Source organism: Emydura macquarii, unplaced genomic scaffold (genome assembly GCF_026122565.2).
Source record: "Emydura macquarii macquarii isolate MOO-44397 ecotype Brisbane River unplaced genomic scaffold, CSIRO-AGI_Emac_v2 contig_1386, whole genome shotgun sequence".
Classification (NCBI taxonomy): Eukaryota; Metazoa; Chordata; order Testudines; family Chelidae; genus Emydura; species Emydura macquarii.
The window spans coordinates 496035-512860 of NW_027131523.1; the positions used below are offsets into that span (position 1 = coordinate 496035).

Sequence of the window (16826 nt, forward strand, 5' to 3'; positions counted from 1 at the left end):
TTCTTGATCCAAATAAAATCCAGATGTGAGACCCCCGATGGCGGCTGGTTGTTGAGTCTGTTTTGGGGGACCCCCCCATCCCACAACCTCACCCCCCAGGTTGCTGGAATCCCATGGGCACCGCTCTAATCTTGGGGGTCCTCTTGGGGCGCTTATCCCATCTACCCCCCCCTGCCCTGAGCCCGGCAACCCCCTTTGGGAGGGGCTGGTGCCCGGGGGGCGGGGGGGAGGCTTGGCACATAATCCCCCATCCCCGAGTCTGTGCCCCAGAGGTCCTGATTCCCCCCCCCCCCATTAAACCTGCCCCATGCCAAGCAAACCAGGCGTGTCCCTCCGTTCCCTGCCCTGGGCGACCCCACCCCCATCCCGCCCCCACGCCCAGCCAGCCGCTCAGCCAGCTTCGTGATGCACCAGCCAGGCCTGGCGCAGAGACACCGCTGCCCCCCGCGCCCTCCAGGAGCCGAGATCCGCCCGCAGCCCGGCCCCCCAGGGCCATGGCCACCCGCTGGGGCATCTGCTCGGCCGGCAGGATCAGCCACGATTTCCTGGTGGCTCTGAAAACCCTCCCGGCCGAGGAGCATCAGGTGGGGCTGGGAAAGAAGGCGCAGGACGCCTGGGTTCTCTGCCCGGCTCTGGGAGGGGAGTGGGGGCTAGTGGTTAGAGCAGGGAGGCTGGGAACCAGGACGCCTGGGTTCTTTGATCAGTGCTCCCTGTGGGGGGGGATATGTGGGGGAGGGGGGGGGTCCTGCCTGTCTCGTCCCCTCCCCCTTAACCTTTCCCCCCCCAGGTTGTGGCCATCGCTGCTCGGGACCTCGCCCGGGCTCAGGAATACGCCCAGAAACACGGGATCCCCCGAGCGTACGGCAGCTACGAGGAGCTGGCGCGGGACCCCCACGTGGGTGAGTCGCCGGGGGCCCCAGGCAACAAGGGAGTCCCTCAGTCCGTCGGGGGGAGACGGGGCCTATCTCCCGTGGGGGGGCACCGGCTCCCATCTGGCCCCAGGGCAGGGACTGGCTGGCTTGGGGGGGGGGTCCTTTCCCCTCTAGGGGGCCAGTCTGTGTGGCCAGGGATACGCCGGGGCAAGCTGAGACCCCCTAAGTGTGGGAGAGGTGAACCTACTGGGATGTGGGGTGAGCTGGAGCCAGGACTCCTGGGTTCTCTCACTGGCTCTTGGAGGGGAGTGGGGACTAGTGGTTGGTTGGGGGGGGGGGAGTGGAAGCCAGGACTCCTGGGTTCCATCCCCATTCCCCACCTCCCCTTGCAGATGTGGTCTACGTGGGGGTCATCCACCCCGAGCACCTCCCTGTGGGGCGGCTCTTCCTGGGGGCCGGGAAGCCCGTGCTGCTGGAGAAGCCCCTGGGGATGGATGCGGCGGAGGTGAGGGAGCTGGCGCAGGTGGCCCGGACCCACGGGGTCTTCCTGATGGAGGTGAGTGACCCCCCCCCCGCAGACACCCCAGCAGCCCAGCGCCCCGCTGGGGCAGTGGGGCCAGCTCTGACGGCCAGGGGAGCACGCCCTCTGCTGAGTCCCCAGCGGCCCCATGGGGACGGCCCTGGGAGCGCAAAGGGACTTGGGTGAAAAATGGGGGGCCCCCCCGTCCCTTAGCTCTCCCGCTCTGGGCCCGAAGTTGCCAAGAGGTGTGAGAAATGCCCCCGGCGCGCGTGGGCAAGCCCGGCCTAGGATTATTTATTAATCATCTCGGCCACAGGGGCAGGGCGCTAAGAAAAAACACCCGATTTCGGCAGCACCCAGCTGGCAGCCCTCGCCGGGGGGCGCCGCACCCAGCCACCAACGGCCCCGGCGCCCCGTGACCAGGCGCCCCGGGATCAGGCGTGGGGGGCTGGGGAGGGGACAGGGCCCCTGGGAAAACCCGGGCCCGTGGGAACTCCTGGGGAACAGGCCCAGACAGGCTGGAGCTGGCCCTGAAGGAACCCCAGCCCGCTCGTGGGCGCCAAAGGGGAGGGGTAGAGCAGGCTGAATCTGGTCCTGGCCCCGTGCCCCCTGGCGTCCCCACAGGGCCAGCACTGACTGCCCCTTGCTGAGACCCCAGCGCCCACCGATTCTGCCCCCCCCCAGGCATTCTGGACCCGCTTCTTCCCCCTCTCGGAGCAGATCCGCCAGCTGCTTGCCCAGGGGGCGCTGGGGGAGGTGACGCTCCTGCGAGCCGCCGTGGGGCACCCCATGGAGAACATCCCCCGGCTGGTGGAGAAGAAGCTGGGGGGCGGCGCCATCCTGGACATCGGCTGCTACTGCATCCAGCTGGCCAGCATGGTCTTCGGGGGGGAGAAACCGGAGTCCATCGTGGCCTCGGGCTTCCTCTACCCCAGCGGTAACGGGGGCTGTGGGGCGGAGGCTGTGGGGCAGGAGCGAGGGGCACCGGGGGGGGCTGCAGGGAGGGAGCGAGGGGCATCGGGGGGGGTTGCGGGATGGGAGCGAGGGGCACGGGGGGGGGGGTTGCGGGGCAGGAGCAAGGGGTGATGTCTCTGTGTCCCAGGCGTGGACGAAACCACCTCTGTGATCCTGAACTACGCGGGGAAGCGCCAGGCCGTGTTCTCCTGCACCATGCGCCTGGAGATCCCCAGCCAGGCCGTGCTCTGCGGGACCGAGGGCTGCATCGAGGTATGCCAGGAGGGGGGGCGCAGGGGCAGATGATGTGGGGGGAAGGGCAGGAGGGGCAGCTCCTGGCCTATAGTCCAAGGGGAAGAAAAGACCCGAAAAACGGGCCAGGACTCCTGGGTTCTCCTGGCACCGGGAGGGGGTGGGGGTGGCACCTGGGTCAATTCCTATCAGGAGGGCCTGCCATTAACCCTTTCTTCCCTGCCCCCGTCTAGGTCCCCTCCCCCTTCTATGCCCCCACCACCATGATCGTGAAGGGCCAGCGCCGGGACTGCCCCCTGCCGCCCCCCTCCCAGCCCCTCAATTTCTCCAATGGCACCGGCATGCGCTACGAGGCCCAGCACGTCCGCGAGTGTCTGCTGCGAGGTAACGGCCGCCGGACGCCTGGGTTCCAGCCCCTGCTCTGGGAAGGGAGTGGGGTCTAGTGGTTAGAGCAGGGGGGCTGGGAGCCAGGACTCCTGGGTTCTCTCCCTGGCTCCTGCAGGGGAGTGGGGTCTAGTGGTTAGAGCAGGGGGGGGGGGCTGGGAGCCAGGACTCCTGGGTTCTCTCCCTGGCTCCTGCAGGGGAGTGGGGTCTAGTGGTTAGAGCGGGGGGAGGGGGCCTTCCTCACAGCAATGCGCACCTTGCTCACCCATTGGCTGGGGCACTGCCGGGGGGAAGCTCACAGCCCTGCCTTTCCTCCCCACCCCCGCAGGTCTGAAGGAGAGCCCCGTCATGAGCCTGGCCGACAGCGAGCTGGTGGCCTCCATCATGGATGAGATCCGGCGGCAGCTGGGGGTGACCTACTCCGCGGATCGCCAGGGCTGAGCGAGCCTGCCGCAGGGCCCGCCCCAGCTGGGGGGGGCAGAGGGGGACACCCACCTGGATCAATGCAGGGGCTGCAATAAAACAGGACTCTGCCCAGCTGCTGCTGTGACTCGTTAAGGGACAGAGCTGGGGGGAGCACAGGACGCCTGGGTTCTTCCCCAGAGAATACATTTACCGTAAAGTAGCCCCACCCCTTCCCCCATCCAAGCAGCCCCTCCCCACCAGGCACTGCTCAGCTCCCCCCTCCGACTTGGGGCTCCCTCCTAGCAGAGATCAGGGCCCCCCATGTCTGGTGGGTAGTTTAGTGGTAGAGGGGGGTGTAGCTAATCCCCACTGGGGGGAGGGGGACATCCTGTAACTTCAAGCCCCCACCACTGCACCATCTCACCTACTCCTGCCAGCAGGGGGTGCTGCTGCCCCCCTCCCTACAGCATCTGTCTAGACCCATTGTAACTCTCCAGCAGCTGCCTCGCAGCCCGTGGTCCCACATGCAAAGGGAATGGGGCTTGCCCTACAGACTCCAATTCTGGGTGCCTAACCCCCCAACCACCTCCCACCTCCCCCCCCCACACACACACACCTTCCAGCCCTGGAAGGAGCCAGGCAGCAGGCGGGTAGAGGAATGGATTTCCACCACATCCAGAGGAAGTTAAAAACAGCTGCTTTCAGCTGAGTGGCCCAGGGCCTACCTCCAGCCAGCGCCCCCCCCCCCCGCTGGCCTAGCTGAGGGGCAGCCCTGGGTGGCTCACTGGGGTGCTGGGGGCTTACAGCCACAGACACAACAAGCAGCAGCGGCCGGAAGCTGAAGCATGAGATGTTTTACCAGGCCACATGAACAGGCTGGGGAATGCCCTGGGGGGAAGCAGCGACTGACAAAGATGTGGGGGGGCCCCCAGATGTTGAAGAAATTGGCAAACTTGCACTCCCCCCGCTAGGCTGAAGTACTCATGGGATCCTAGGAGCCATCACCAGGGGAATGGCGGGTGGGAGCAGAGGGGTGGTGCGAGATCTGGGTCCAGCCCTGGGGCGACGCTGCAGGAATCCTGCAGCCAGAGCCGGCGTTTGCCACTCCATGGTGTGGATAAATTGCAGAGGGGGCAGAGAAGAGCCCCGCGGCTGATACACGGAACAGGAAACCTGCCCGAGTGAGACACTCCAGGAGCTGCAGCTCTTTAGCTGACCCCACAGAAGGGGAAAGGGGGAACTGATCGCAGAGGGCCCCTGCAGACAATGCCCTAGACCCTGGTGTCCCCATTAGGGTCCACAGACTATGGCTAAGATTTCCCAGGGGGCAGCATCTCCATTTAAAATGTTTAGGGGGCTCCAAATGAAAAAATGTTGAAACGCCCCTGCAAGTGGAAATAGGGCAGCAGGAAGGGAGGGGGGCAGAGAAATTAGCCATTGGAGCCTCTCCCCAAGGGGCTGGCGTGGATTCTCTGTCCCAGGCAATCAATGGCCTAGCGCAGCACGTGCTCCAGCAGGACTGAAGTCCGGTCAGACGGAGCCAGCCCCGGCCTCGCGCAGGTCAGAGAAGCCAGCCTGAGGCTCTGCCAGGCCTGAGGATCTAGGAAGACAAGTGGCCCAGAGCCACCGGCGTAGCAGTCGAGTCCGTAGCGCGCTGCTGGCGAGGGGGGAGGGGGGGAGGGCACGCAGGGGTTCCAGCCCACAGACCCCTTGGGGGTTTGGCTGGGATTCGGGGGTGTGGGGAGATTTGTGGGGACCGGGACGTGAGCTCGAGCCTGCGAAGAGTTCAAGGCGTTTCTCTTCGGGGGAAGCGCTTGGTGCACCCGCGTTAAGGAGCTGCAGGGCGAGGGCTCTGACCAGGTCTCCGAAGCGCTCTAAGACCAGGGGAAATTCAGGCTGCCCTGGAAGCTGCTGGGGAGGGGAGCGAAAAGATGCAAATTCGGGAAGCCCTCAGGGAAACCCCCCCAGATACATCACTCCTAAAAACCTGCTCAAGTTAAAGGCTGGGAGAGAAACTGGATTACAGTGGAGGGGGAGAAGACACCAGCCACGAAAGGGCGAGAGAAAACAAGCAGCCAAGAGAGGGGGATTAGAAACAAAGGCGCAAGTTTCTAACAGCGCCAGGGACTCTGGGCAGTGGATGCCCTGGGCCATTCTGGGAGGGGTGCGGAAGTGATGGCAGGGCTCAGTGCAGGCGGAAGCAGGGTCATCCTCTGCCTCGGGCTACGCGGCAGGTCAGAGGAGGGGATTTTATTGTGCAAAGCCACATGGCAAGCACTCAGGCCAGGCAGCCAGAGCCGGGCCCTGACAGACACAGAGGGGCTGGGGTGGTCAAGGGGCCCATTTTATTGAGGTTCAGGGTTCAGACCAAGACGCCGTACTGCTTCAGGACGTCTGTGTACCTGGCGATCTTCCCTTCCACGTTCTTCTCCGCCTGCTTCTGCAACTTCTGCAAGACAGGCCCCGGGAGGAAGAATCAGAACAAGGTTCAGGGGAGCTCCCAGGAAACAAGCCCCCCATGCTAGACGCAGCCTGATTCTGAAGCTCAGGCCCGCTCCGCACACGGTGTTTAGACTGGGGGGAGAACTGGGAAAGATTCCTCCCAGTCCAGCCCATGGCCTGGGAGCTGTTCTACGCGGATGCAAGATGCGTTATAGTGGGATACATTCTGCTTATATGGGGACCCTCACCCAGCACTGAGATGCGGCCACCTCTGGGGCGGTGCCTGAAGCTGCTTATATGAGGACGCTCCCACCCAGGACTGAGACAGCCCCTCTGCAGAGGTGCGGGGGCTGTCTGAGGTCCAACGACCCCTGGGGACACTCACCATCAGCTTCTTCTTCTTGTTGTAATGCAGCTTGGCTTTCCCCTTGCGTTTCTCCTCCAGGGTTGAGGTGATGGCTTGGTATTTCCAGCCAACCTCATGGGCCAGGCGCCCTAGAAAGGCGAACTGCAGGGGAAGAGGACAGACAGGTCAGGGTAGAACCCAGGAGTCCTGGCTCCCAGCTCCCCACCCCGCTCTAACCCTCAAGACCCCCCATTCCCTCCCCGAGCCGGAATAGAACCCAGGAGTCCTGGCTCCCAGCCCCTTCCCTCAGGCAGCCAACAGAAGCAGGCTGTGCAGCACCCCCGGGTAGTCTCAGATGGTAGTGCATGTAGGATGTGGTCTCATGGTCGTGAGACTCGAAGAGAAGCGATTTAGCATCATCACTGACCACCCGAGATGCCAGCTCCCAGCACAGGGCAGGGTGTGCCAGGAGCATCTGGGCAGATGGCACAAGAACAATCAGGCTACTTGCCCTGCACACAGACTGAAAAAGGCTGTTCCGTGACTGGCTGCTAGGGGAGCTAGCTGCAACGTGATATCAGAGACCAAGGAATCATGTGGCAAGTAGTCCCACAGGTTAACACCACACTGCCTCATAAACCCATTACTGCAAATGAATTACTGGCCTCCAGTATCACATGGCCACCAGTGCCCCAAATTAATACCACTTGCAAATGAATTTATTGTCTTTGAGTTGGCACTGGCCTGCCATCATGTGGCAGGTAGTTCCACTGGTTTATGACTCCACCTCAGCGAGTAGAACTGTGCGCGGATACAAAAACGTGGACCTGCGTCTGTGAGAATCACCTTATATCCGACCCGCAATCCACACTCCGTCTTACAGCCGCATCCGCACCCACAGCGGTACGCCATCTCACAGCGCTTCTCAGGAGAAGCGTCTGTGTGTAGTGTATATAGGATCTCAAAGCCAGGGAGCAGCTGTCTGCAGCTCATGGCCGGCTTCCCCAGCTTTGACAGCCTATATTTACGGCCCTGCACGGGTACTAAATTTGCATCCGCACCCAAGCCGCAAAAAGGATCTGCGGATTTGCAGGGCTCGATTGAGGAGTCTTTGTTCCGACAGGCTGTGGAACTACCAGCCTCTTGACCGAGCTGGCTTCGATGGGGTTTCGCCTTCCTGGCCCTCTTCCCATGTGGAAAGGGGGCTCTGGGAGGGACGTACCTTACGCGTTGGCTTCAGCCGGACGACTTTCAGAGCAGCGGGGACCACCATCCGTTTCCTCTGCGTGGGGGGGGGGGGGGGGAAAGAGGAGAAGAGAGTTACGGGGACGAAGGAGATATTTTTTGGGGGTGGGGAGAAGCGGATCCAGGGTGTCTCAGTGTAAGGATTTTTCTCACACAGCATCAAACAATGTAGGTAGAGAAAGCATCATGGACACGGGGCCCCGCCATCCCCTCCCCCCCCGGCAGCCCCTGGGGGGCACCGTTACCTTGTCGTACGGGGGCGGAATCCCATCAAAGACCTTCAGCCTCTCCAAGGCGGCCTGACCGCGCTTAGTCTTGTGGGGCAGCATCCCTGCAAGGAGAGGAGATGGGCTACTGGGAGCGGGGCTGCGGCCGGGGTGCCCGGCCCCCAGGCTCCATAGGGGGCAGGGCTTGGACACACTGCGTCGTGGCTATTCTCTGCCCCCCAAACTCCACGGGAGCATGACCGGGATGCCCTGTGCTGTGATTATTCTCTGCCCGCAGGCTCTGTTGGGGGTCGATCGGAGCACCACATGCCTGGCTGTCCTCTGCCCCCCAGGCTCCATGGGGGAGTGAATCACAGGTGTGGCCAGGACACTCAGTGCTATGGCTATTCTTTGCACCTCAGGCTTCATGGGGGTGGATCAGGGATGCAACCACCATGCCCCACTCTGTCACTGTTCCCTGTCTCCCACCCCCCGGGCTCACCAGGAGCAGATCACAGACATGGCCAGGGTGCCCTGTCCTAGGGCTACTCCCTGCCCCCCAGGTGCAGATCAGAGGCCACCCCCAACTGTCCCTTTAAGCCAGCCCAGTCCAGGCACTGGGGTTTGGGGGGGGGGGGGTCGTTACCTCGGACCGTGCGCCAGAAGATGCGGCTGGGGGCACGGAAGTGGTAGGGCCCGCGGGACGGGTTGGTGTTCATGCGCTTGCGGAGGAAGGCCAGGTACTTCACTGGAACGAGAGAGCAGCGGGTCAGGCCATCCCCCGCCTGGGTCCCGCACCCAGCTCTGCTACCGAGTTCAGGGGAAGATGCCCCTCCCCTGGGCCTCGGTTTCCCCTCCCACCCCCAGCTAGTCAGAACCAGGGCTGTCTCCCACTGGGCCTGTACAGTGCCTGGTACAACAAGAGGGTTCCCGCCCCCATCGCAGGGGCTGGGGGATCTGGGGAGCAGTCAGTGCTCCCATGATACCCATAACAGGCTGACCCGCTTGCTGCCCCTTCCCGCAGCGAGAAACTGGTGAGGTAACCCAGTACCCATGCTGCAAAGGAAAAAGTGGATCAGAAAAAGCCGCAGAGTCCTGGCTCCCAGCTCCCCCTGCTCTAACCCACTAGACCCCCAACCTCCCCCCCAGCCCTGAGAGAGAACCCAGGCTCCCCGCCCCGGCGGAGGCACTCACATTTATTGCGGTAGAAGTTCCCGGAGATGTTGATGCCCTCACATCTCACCACCACCACCTTGCGCCCTGGGGGGAAGGCAGAGAGTTAGCAGGTTCCAGGCCACATGGGACCGGGATGACGTAGCCAGAGCTGCCGAGCTCAGGATTCGCCGCCAAGGGTCATTGATTGAGCTGGGGGTCTTCCCATGCAACCGATCTGCAGCTACAAGTGGGGGCGTATGGGGGGAAGGAAGAACTCTGGGCTGCAACTCTATTTCAGCTTCTGCATTAAGCCCATTGCCATGGACTCAGGCCTGGGGTGGTAGGAGAGGCAGAGGAGACCGAAGGGTTTAACAGCTCGATTAGGAGACCCGCTCTTAGCAAACAGCAGGGATCTAAAGAACCCAGGCATTCTGACTCCTAGCACCGCCGGCCCCAACCAGAGCCAGGAGAGAACCCAGGAGTCCTGGCTCCCAGGCCCAGCTCTACCCACTAGACCCCACTCCCCTCCCAGAACTGGGGAGAGAATCCAGGCATCCCGGCCCTGCAGGGAGTAGTCTCAGATGGTAGTGCATGGAAGGAGTGTTCTCAAGGTCGTGAGACTCGAACACCGAGACAGCATCATCACTGACCCCCAGCGGAGCGGGACAGGGCCCAGGCAGGGGCAGGGCTTCACGGGCTTGGGGGGGGGGCACCCCCCAGCGACACTCACCCAGCAGGACCTGCTTGGCCACGATGGCGGCAAGGCGCCCCAAGAGGTGGCCACGTCCATCGATGACCAGAACCTGCGGGGACACGGGGTAAATGAGGGGAGGGGAGTCACTCCTGAGGGGCGGGGGGGGGGGAAATGGGGCAGATCTCACTTCACAGGCTGGCCGGGGGCGCTCATGCGTGGGAAGCACCAGCCAGCTCTGGGGTCCCCCCCTCACTTAGGGGGCTGGTACCCTGCCCCCTACAGCCACTAGGACCCAATGGGGGGGTCAGTGTGCCACCACGGGGCTGCGTCCCACAATGGCACAGATCCTACCTCAGCTCCCCCTCGCCACCCCCCCAACCCCTGCTGGGCCTCCTCTGACCCCCCACTTCTGCCCTTTGCCCCTCCCCACGCCAGGATCTCCCACAGGCCCCCCCCATCGCCTCATCAGCCCCCCTCCTTTCTGCCCAGCCCGGCCTCCCTCCCCATGGTCCCCCCAGACCGCCCCTCCCCCACCCAACATCCCACTGCGCCCCCCTCTGACTCCCACCCCGCCTCCATGGACCCCCCCCCGGGTACCCCCATGTTCCCCCACGTGGGAGGCTCCAGCCGCCCCTCCCCCCGCGCTGGGGACGCCCAGAGGCCGGGCCCCGCGCGCACCTTAACCTCCGCCATGCTCGCCGGCCGCACGGGAAAGAGGCTCCGCCTCGCGCACGCCGCAGGGTCTCCCCTTCCGGTCCGGGGCACGCAGGGGCGGAAGTGAGCGCAGAACGAGGGCGGAAGTCGGGAAGCGGCGCCGGCTACTGGGCCGCCCTTAAAAGGGCAGCGGGCTCCGGAAATGACGCACGGCTCGGAGGCGCGGAAGTCAGCCGTAAGGGGAGGGTCGGGGGAGTCAGTGAGGAAGTGACGTTGGCGGAGGCGACTGCAGAAGCGGTGTGGGGGGGAGGGGCGATGCAGACCGGAAGTGACCGTAGTAGCCCTTGAGAAAGCCGCCATTATGGGCAAACAGAACCGGAAGTAGCGCCAAAAAACCGCCCACTAAGGGGCGGGGACAAATTTAGCACCGCCCATTTAGCGTTTACTTTATGTAAATGTGCCTCTCCTTACTCCCCCCGCACCCACCTACCCCCACCACCCAGAGACAGAGACTCAGGAAGTGGGACTCCAAAATGCCCCTCCCCCACCCTAGGGCCGCAACCCCCCACCCAGAGCCTCCCCCGTCTCCACAAAGTCCCCTCCCCCGGCCATGCCCCCCAACTGACCCCGCCCCCCACCACAGGGCCCCTCCCCCAGTTCCCTCTTGGGGGTCCTGCCCCCCCAGATCATCCCTGCCTACTCGCCCAAAATCCTCCCCCTCCCCCCGTCCCCTTTCCCACCCGGCGCCCCCACGTCAGTACCTAGAGCCTGGGAGCGAGTCCCCCCGATTCCGACCCGTCTCTGTGCTGGGCTGAGCAGCAGGAGCTGCTGGCGTCTCTCACTCCCGGGCAGGTTTCCTAACCCTTTCATCGTCCTCGGGGCTCTTCTCCGGCCCCCCTGAGATTTACCAACGTCCTCCCTGAGCGGCAGGATTCCCGCCACCTCGCCCCAGGGCCGGATCCAGAGGTGAAATAACCTCTCTGCGCCCACTCCACGTTCCCCTGTTGATGCGTCCCAGGATCCCTTCGGCCCCAGCCCTGCCCCGGGAGCTCAGGTTCGGCTGATTCTCCACCTCAGCCCCCAAATCTTTCCCAGAGTCCCGGCTGCCCAGGAGGGCGACCCCCAGCCTGTACGTGCAGCCGGCGTTCTCTGATCCTGTACGCACACACTGACATTTAGTTGCCTTGACACGCACGCTGGTCGCTCGCCCCCGGTTCCCCCCGTGATCCCATCGCTCTGTATCCGTGGCCCGACCGCTGCGTTATTTCCCACCCCACCCCCAATTCGTGTGTCCTCTGCACACGTTGTCAGGGACGATTTGATGCTTTCCCCCAGGTCATCAATAAAGCTGGTAACTACCGCAGGGCCCAGACCCGACCCCCCCAGCCTGCTGGAAACACCTCCGCTCGACGGCGCTTCCCCATTTACAGGTGTGTTTTGAGACCTATCCATTAGCCATTTTTAATCCATTTCATGCAGCTCGTGTTCGTTTTATAGCATTCTCATTTTCTAAGCACACAGGCGTGCGGTGCCACGTCAAACGCCGCCCAGGAGCCTATGTCTGTTACGTCCACACTGTGACTTTTATCAGCCAAACTTGCAATCGCATCCAAAAAAATGGGGTCCCGGGCAGGGGCTCCACAAAAGGGATTCCCATTACCAGGGAGTGGGGTGAGTGGGTCAAGCCTGATCCTGGGGGTATGTCACCCCCAGCTGCCGACGCACCTCATCCATGATGGAGGCCACCAGCTCGGAGTGAGCCAGGCTCATGACGGGACTCTCCTTCAAACCTAAGGGGGGGGAGAAGGGGCATCAATATGGGAGGTGCTGCGAGCTTCCCTGAGGCAGTGCCCCAGCTGAGGACTCCAACACTGAGAGCGTCCCCCCAGAGTTCTTCCCCAGCGGGGGATTCCAATGCTGTGAGCTTCCCCACAGCAGTGCCCCCACTGGGTATGCGGGGCGCTGTGAGCTTCCCCACAGCAGTGCCCCAGCAGGTTACCTTTCAGCAGACACTGGCGCACGTGCCGGGCTTCGTAGCGCAGCCCAGTGCTGTAGGGGAAGTGGAGGTGCTGGGAGGGGGCGGGCAGGGGGAACTCCTCTTGCTGCCCATTCACCACCAGCTCAGTCGGGCTCCACATGTGAGACGGCAGCTGCAGGGAGAGAAAGAATCTCGTGGTTAGAGCGGGCGTGGTGGGGGGAGCGGGCTGGGAGCCAGGACTCCTGGGTTCTATACCACGCTCCCTTCCGTGCGCCTCAGTTTCCCCCACACAGGTACCTGGATGATGCCCTTGGTGCCGCTGACGGCTGCCTGGTTGGGCAGCCAGCCCATGATGGAGCAGGTGATCACGGCCTGGCTCTTTCCCCGGTAGTTGAGGATGACGGACAATGTTTCATCAACACCTGGGAAGGGGAGAGAGAGCGGGATGGGGATCTAGAACCAGCTCTGCCGGTGTCCCTCACTCCCGACCTGATGCCCCCTGCTACCTCAGCCCTGGACTCCACCCCCGCACTCCCCTGCGCACCAGCGCCCCTCACTCCCGCTTTACCCGTTGAGTAGAGGAAGCCGGAGGCGATGATGGACTCCGGTCTCTCCCCACCGAAGACCATGGTGGCGAAATGGACGCAGTAGCAGCCGATGTCCAGCAGAGCACTGCCCCCCAGTTCCTTCTGCACCACCCGGGGGCAGCCGGAGAGGGGAGCCCCAAACTCAGCCCTCACCACTTTCACCTCACCCAGCGCCCCCTGGGAAAGCAGGGCGTGCAGCCGCTCTGAGGCTGGGAAGAATCGGGTCCAGTACGCCTGTGCGAGGGGGGACAGGGAGCGGGTCAGTGCCGGGTAAATATAGAAATATTTCCATGACTGATACTCAGGCGCTGCCCAGAAACGGCCCGCGCGTGTCGTTCTGGTCACAAAACAGGTCGCCGAGAAGCGGGAAGAGGCCTGCGTGGGAGACGCTCCCTTGGAACCAGGCGCGTTAGAGACGGCGGCGTGTGTGACCTGCGAGATTAGGGAAAACTGCCCCTCTGACCGGGGCGAGCGCTTGGTCAGCAGATTCCGGCACATGCTCGGTCCCTCTCCCCCTGAGAGAGAGACACTGCAAAAGGAATTCGTCCATAACCGATTGGTGCGGAAATCAGCTGTCCCGCCGGGAGCATGACATGTGGCAGCGCTGCAGACTGACGCAGGTAAGGCGACTGTGCCATGCAGGATGGACGCCGCGTGGGCAGAGTTCAGCAATGCCAAAAGCCCTAGTGGTCTTCTCAAGTTCCCATTACTGCCCAGGGTGGGCCAGGTTTGGCTTAGTTTTACCCCCACTCAAATGCAGGAGAAGAGAGAGCGCTGAGTCTCGTTCGAAAGAATTAGATGCCGTTCAGAGCAAACCTTGGACCACAGAGGACGCTGGCCCCCAACAGAAGTTATAAAAGCAGCGAACGGGGCCCCACGGCAATACCACAACGCGCATGGATAAAATGTGAAACCAAATCAGATATTAAAAGAAATGTGGACTCTGAATCTTCTCTCTAGGGTTTGTTAGCTTCCAATTAACGAAATTCAGTGTAATGATTTATTTTTACATCCACTGACTGTCCTTTGGTTGCGTTTTATTTGAATTGAATTCATTTATTTTGTATTTCTTTATTTTGGAACCCGATTGTTGTAGTTTAGTTTGCTGCCAAGGTCACATGAGCAACAAACAAACCCAGTATTTGCCCTGTAAAGTGTTTTTCAAATGGACAGTCACTAGGACAAGGGAACATGCAAAATAAACATACTGCGTTGATAAAACTGTTTCTTTTTCATTAGATTACTAGAAAACCAGTTTATTTTTGAATGTTTCTCTTGTTCTGTCCAGTGACTGAACCAGCAATTAGCGACTCTGGTCCTCAAGGATCTCCAACCATCCAGGCTTTGGTTCCAACCAGCAAATAATTGTTATTAAAATCCGCTGGTTTGCATTGCAGACGGAATTGTCATGTGCCCTCCACTTGGATCTCACTCTTATGGGCAGGGGGCGTGCTCCCCTGGCCATCAGGGCTGGCCCACTGCCCCAGGGGGGCGCTGCGCTGCTGGGGTGTCTGTGAGGGGTCACTCACCTCCATCAGGAAGACCCCGTGGGTCCGGGCTACCTGCGCCAGCTCCCTCACCTCCGCCACATTCATCCCCAGGGGCTTCTCCAGCAACACAGACTTCCCAGCCCCCAGGAAGAGCCGCCCCACGGGGAGGTGCTGGGGGTGGATAACCCCCACGTAGACCACGTCTGCAAGAGGAGGTGGGGAATGGGGATGGAACCCAGGAGTCCTGTCTCCCAGCCCCCACCCCCCCCCCCCGCTCTAACCACTAGACACCACCCCCCTGCCATGACAAACACACACAGCCCCACCTGGAGGCCAGGACACCCCCCTGGGGCCCACTGGGAACCCCATCAGAGACAGGAGGGAGTCCTGACTCCAATTTACTCCTCCCCAGCCTCGGGGAGCCTACGTCCACATCACTTGTAAAGCAGCCCCCCACCCCCATTTGAGTCTCTGTCTTGTCCCCATGCACTGCCCCCTTAGAAGGGTGAGGCCCCGTGTGTCCCATTCCCCACCCCACTGAGCCAGACATTCCCCTGCCCTGGGGCTGGAACCCTGTAGAGGGGAAAGGCCCCATGTCCCACCCCCCTGGGGGCCCTGGATGACTCACCCACATCGGGGTCCTGTGCCAGCTCCTCATAGCTGCCGTATGCTCGGGGGATCCTGTGTCTCTGGGCATATTCCTGGGCCCGGGCAAGATCCCGAGCAGCGATGGCCACAACCTGGGGGGGGGGGGAGAGATAAAGGGGTTTGTGACCCCCACACACATCCAACCCCTCTCCCAGAGAGGGAGCATGAGCAAAGGACCCAGGAGTCCTGGCTCTCAGCCTCTCTCCCCCCACCTCTAACGCACCAGACCCCACTCCCTTCCCCGACTGGGCATTGAACCCAGGCGTCCGGGCTTTCTGGGGGCTCCCCCTGCACCTCCCCCCACACCCCAATCGTCTCACCCCCCCAGCTCTCCCCACCCGGCAATGGTGGCTGATTTTCCCAGCTGAGCGGGGTACCGGGGTGGAGGGGGGCCGGTGCCAGGCCCGGAGCGGGACCAGAACCCGCAGGGATCGGGGCGGAATTTCACCCTTTGAACTCGGGCCCGAGTCCGTCCGTCAGGGGCCGCCACGAAGCCGCGCCGCGCAGCGCCCGGACGCCTGATTCAGTGCCCGCCTCTGGGAGCGGAGTGGGGTCCAGTGGTTACAGCAGGAAGGGGGTCTCGGAGCCACTAGACACCCCCCCAGCGCCCCTCACCCCCGACCCGCCGCCCCTGCTCGCCCGGCCCCGGCCCCGCACCTGATGCTCCTCGGCCGGGAGGGTCTCCAAGGCCACCAGGAAATCGTGGCTGATTTTCCCAGCCGAGCAGATGCCCCAGCGGGTGGCCATGGCCCGGGCGGGCCGGTACCGGGGGGGGTCAGGGGGGTGTTGGTGCCACAGCCCGAGCGGGACCAGCACCCGCGCCGCTTGCTGGTGAGAGTTGAGTCCCGGAGCTCCGCCCAGCGCCCGGACGCCTGGGTTCTTTCTGAGCTCTGGACTGGGGGGGAGGGTGATTGGGGGAGGGCTGGGAGCCCGGACGCCTGGGTTCTCTTCTCGCCCAGGCTCTGCAGAGGGAGTGGGGGGGTGGGAACCAGGATTCCTGGCGCTGGCTCTCCGACACGAAGGATGAATGAAACCCACCAGCCCCCCCGGCTGCCCCCCCGCGCCTAATTGGAGACCTGGGAGTGATCGAATCTCTGTCTCCACTGCATCCAAGGGAGGGGCTGTTCCCGAAGACTATGCCCCCCCCCCCGCAGAGTCCCTTCCCCCCTCTTGGTATCACGCGGATGGGGGGGGTGATAAGCCATGGAGCCCCTGGGACTCTGTCCCTCCCCCCTTGGCAGCGTCCCCCATTGTTCCCAGAGTAGGTCAAGAGACTCAGCTAGCAAGCTGTGGGAGAACCCAGGAGTCCTGGCTCCCACCCCCCCTGCTCTAACCACTAGACCTCCCCGCCCAGAGCTGGGGCTGGATCCGCCCCTGTCCCACACCACAGCGGGTCTGTGCTGCCCCCTGCTGGCAGATCCAGGTCAGCAGTTTTATGGGGAAATGTCCCCTTCCCCTGAAACCCCAGGGGCTGTGGGCCCGGCACCTCAGAACAGCAGGGCCTGGGGCCTGCGCTGACCGGGCATATGGGCCCCCCCACTGTGTCCTTCTGCGCCCCACACTTTAGCAACCCCTGCCCGTCCCGGAGGGGCCCTGGCTCTGGGCCAAGCGGGTGGGTGAGGGGCCGGGAAACCAGCCCTGCCACCGTCAGCAGCGAACTCAGCCCAGCGTGACACAGCACCTGGCCTGCGGGTCGGGAGTGAGGGGCACCGGCAGAGCTGGGGGGGGAGCCTAGGGCTGGGCTAGCAGGGGGCTGCGGGTCGGGAGTGAGGGGCACCGGCAGAGCTGGGGGGTGCTGACTCTGGGAGTTCATCCCTAGCCCCTCCCTGCCCTATATTCCTCCCCCCCCCCCACCTGGCTAATCCCCAGAGCCAACTGTCTATTTCTGGACCCCGGCTAATCCTTCAGCATCTGCCTAGCCCGCATGCCGAGCGCCCGACCCCTCCCTGGGTCACTTGCCTCCGACCTGCCCCAGCAGCCTGGCCCAGGCCCCA

The 16826-nt window shown here is 63.2% G+C and overlaps 3 protein-coding genes and 3 non-coding genes across 6 annotated transcripts; 1 reads left to right on the plus strand and 5 right to left on the minus strand.

Moving 5' to 3' along the window:
* The first annotated feature begins 494 nt into the window (after nucleotides 1-494).
* LOC137155811 (trans-1,2-dihydrobenzene-1,2-diol dehydrogenase-like) lies at nucleotides 495-3514 on the plus strand. The gene is made up of 7 exons (XM_067552239.1): nucleotides 495-584; nucleotides 788-899; nucleotides 1265-1428; nucleotides 2077-2329; nucleotides 2495-2619; nucleotides 2832-2982; nucleotides 3311-3514. Exons 1-7 carry the CDS (start codon nucleotides 495-497, stop codon nucleotides 3421-3423), a joined length of 1008 nt encoding a protein of 335 aa, XP_067408340.1. The 3' UTR covers nucleotides 3424-3514.
* A 2201-nt stretch (nucleotides 3515-5715) lies between these two features.
* Nucleotides 5716-10271, minus strand: RPL13A (ribosomal protein L13a). The gene is made up of 8 exons (XM_067552241.1): nucleotides 10154-10271; nucleotides 9512-9584; nucleotides 8821-8886; nucleotides 8273-8374; nucleotides 7666-7751; nucleotides 7398-7457; nucleotides 6215-6337; nucleotides 5716-5836 (listed from the first exon to the last, which is right to left on the minus strand). The coding sequence occupies exons 1-8, from the start codon at nucleotides 10166-10168 to the stop codon at nucleotides 5750-5752; spliced, it is 612 nt and encodes a 203-aa protein (XP_067408342.1). The 5' UTR covers nucleotides 10169-10271; the 3' UTR covers nucleotides 5716-5749.
* Nucleotides 6521-6605, minus strand: LOC137155965 (small nucleolar RNA Z195/SNORD33/SNORD32 family). Its single transcript, XR_010920624.1, has one exon. It is a non-coding gene; the product is annotated as a small nucleolar RNA Z195/SNORD33/SNORD32 family (small nucleolar RNA).
* Nucleotides 7546-7614, minus strand: LOC137155967 (small nucleolar RNA SNORD34). Its single transcript, XR_010920626.1, has one exon. It is a non-coding gene; the product is annotated as a small nucleolar RNA SNORD34 (small nucleolar RNA).
* On the minus strand, nucleotides 9353-9434 carry LOC137155966 (small nucleolar RNA Z195/SNORD33/SNORD32 family). The gene has a single exon (XR_010920625.1). It is a non-coding gene; the product is annotated as a small nucleolar RNA Z195/SNORD33/SNORD32 family (small nucleolar RNA).
* Nucleotides 10272-11576: 1305 nt separating the features above from the next.
* On the minus strand, nucleotides 11577-15723 carry LOC137155809 (trans-1,2-dihydrobenzene-1,2-diol dehydrogenase-like). The gene is made up of 7 exons (XM_067552237.1): nucleotides 15490-15723; nucleotides 14813-14924; nucleotides 14224-14387; nucleotides 12676-12928; nucleotides 12405-12529; nucleotides 12129-12279; nucleotides 11577-11919 (listed from the first exon to the last, which is right to left on the minus strand). The coding sequence occupies exons 1-7, from the start codon at nucleotides 15577-15579 to the stop codon at nucleotides 11810-11812; spliced, it is 1005 nt and encodes a 334-aa protein (XP_067408338.1). The 5' UTR covers nucleotides 15580-15723; the 3' UTR covers nucleotides 11577-11809.
* Nucleotides 15724-16826: the final 1103 nt, after the last annotated feature.

Excerpts from the sequence above, each read along its gene's own strand:
- LOC137155811 (XM_067552239.1), top strand. The coding sequence starts at position 495 with ATGGCCACCCGCTGGGGCATCTGCTCGGCCGGCAGGATCAGCCACGAT. Across the intron at positions 585-787 it reads TCCCGGCCGAGGAGCATCAG|GTTGTGGCCATCGCTGCTCG; the intron begins GTGGGGCTGGGA and ends TTCCCCCCCCAG. Across the intron at positions 1,429-2,076 it reads ACGGGGTCTTCCTGATGGAG|GCATTCTGGACCCGCTTCTT; the intron begins GTGAGTGACCCC and ends GCCCCCCCCCAG.
- RPL13A (XM_067552241.1), bottom strand. Across the intron at positions 8,887-9,511 it reads GGCCAAGCAGGTCCTGCTGG|GGCGCAAGGTGGTGGTGGTG; the intron begins GTGAGTGTCGCT and ends CCTTCCCCCCAG. Across the intron at positions 6,338-7,397 it reads GGCTGAAGCCAACGCGTAAG|TTCGCCTTTCTAGGGCGCCT; the intron begins GTACGTCCCTCC and ends CTTCCCCTGCAG.
- LOC137155809 (XM_067552237.1), bottom strand. The coding sequence starts at position 15,579 with ATGGCCACCCGCTGGGGCATCTGCTCGGCTGGGAAAATCAGCCACGAT. Across the intron at positions 14,388-14,812 it reads GGCACAGGACCCCGATGTGG|ACGTGGTCTACGTGGGGGTT; the intron begins GTGAGTCATCCA and ends CTCCTCTTGCAG. Across the intron at positions 12,929-14,223 it reads ACGGGGTCTTCCTGATGGAG|GCGTACTGGACCCGATTCTT; the intron begins GTGAGTGACCCC and ends CCCCTCGCACAG.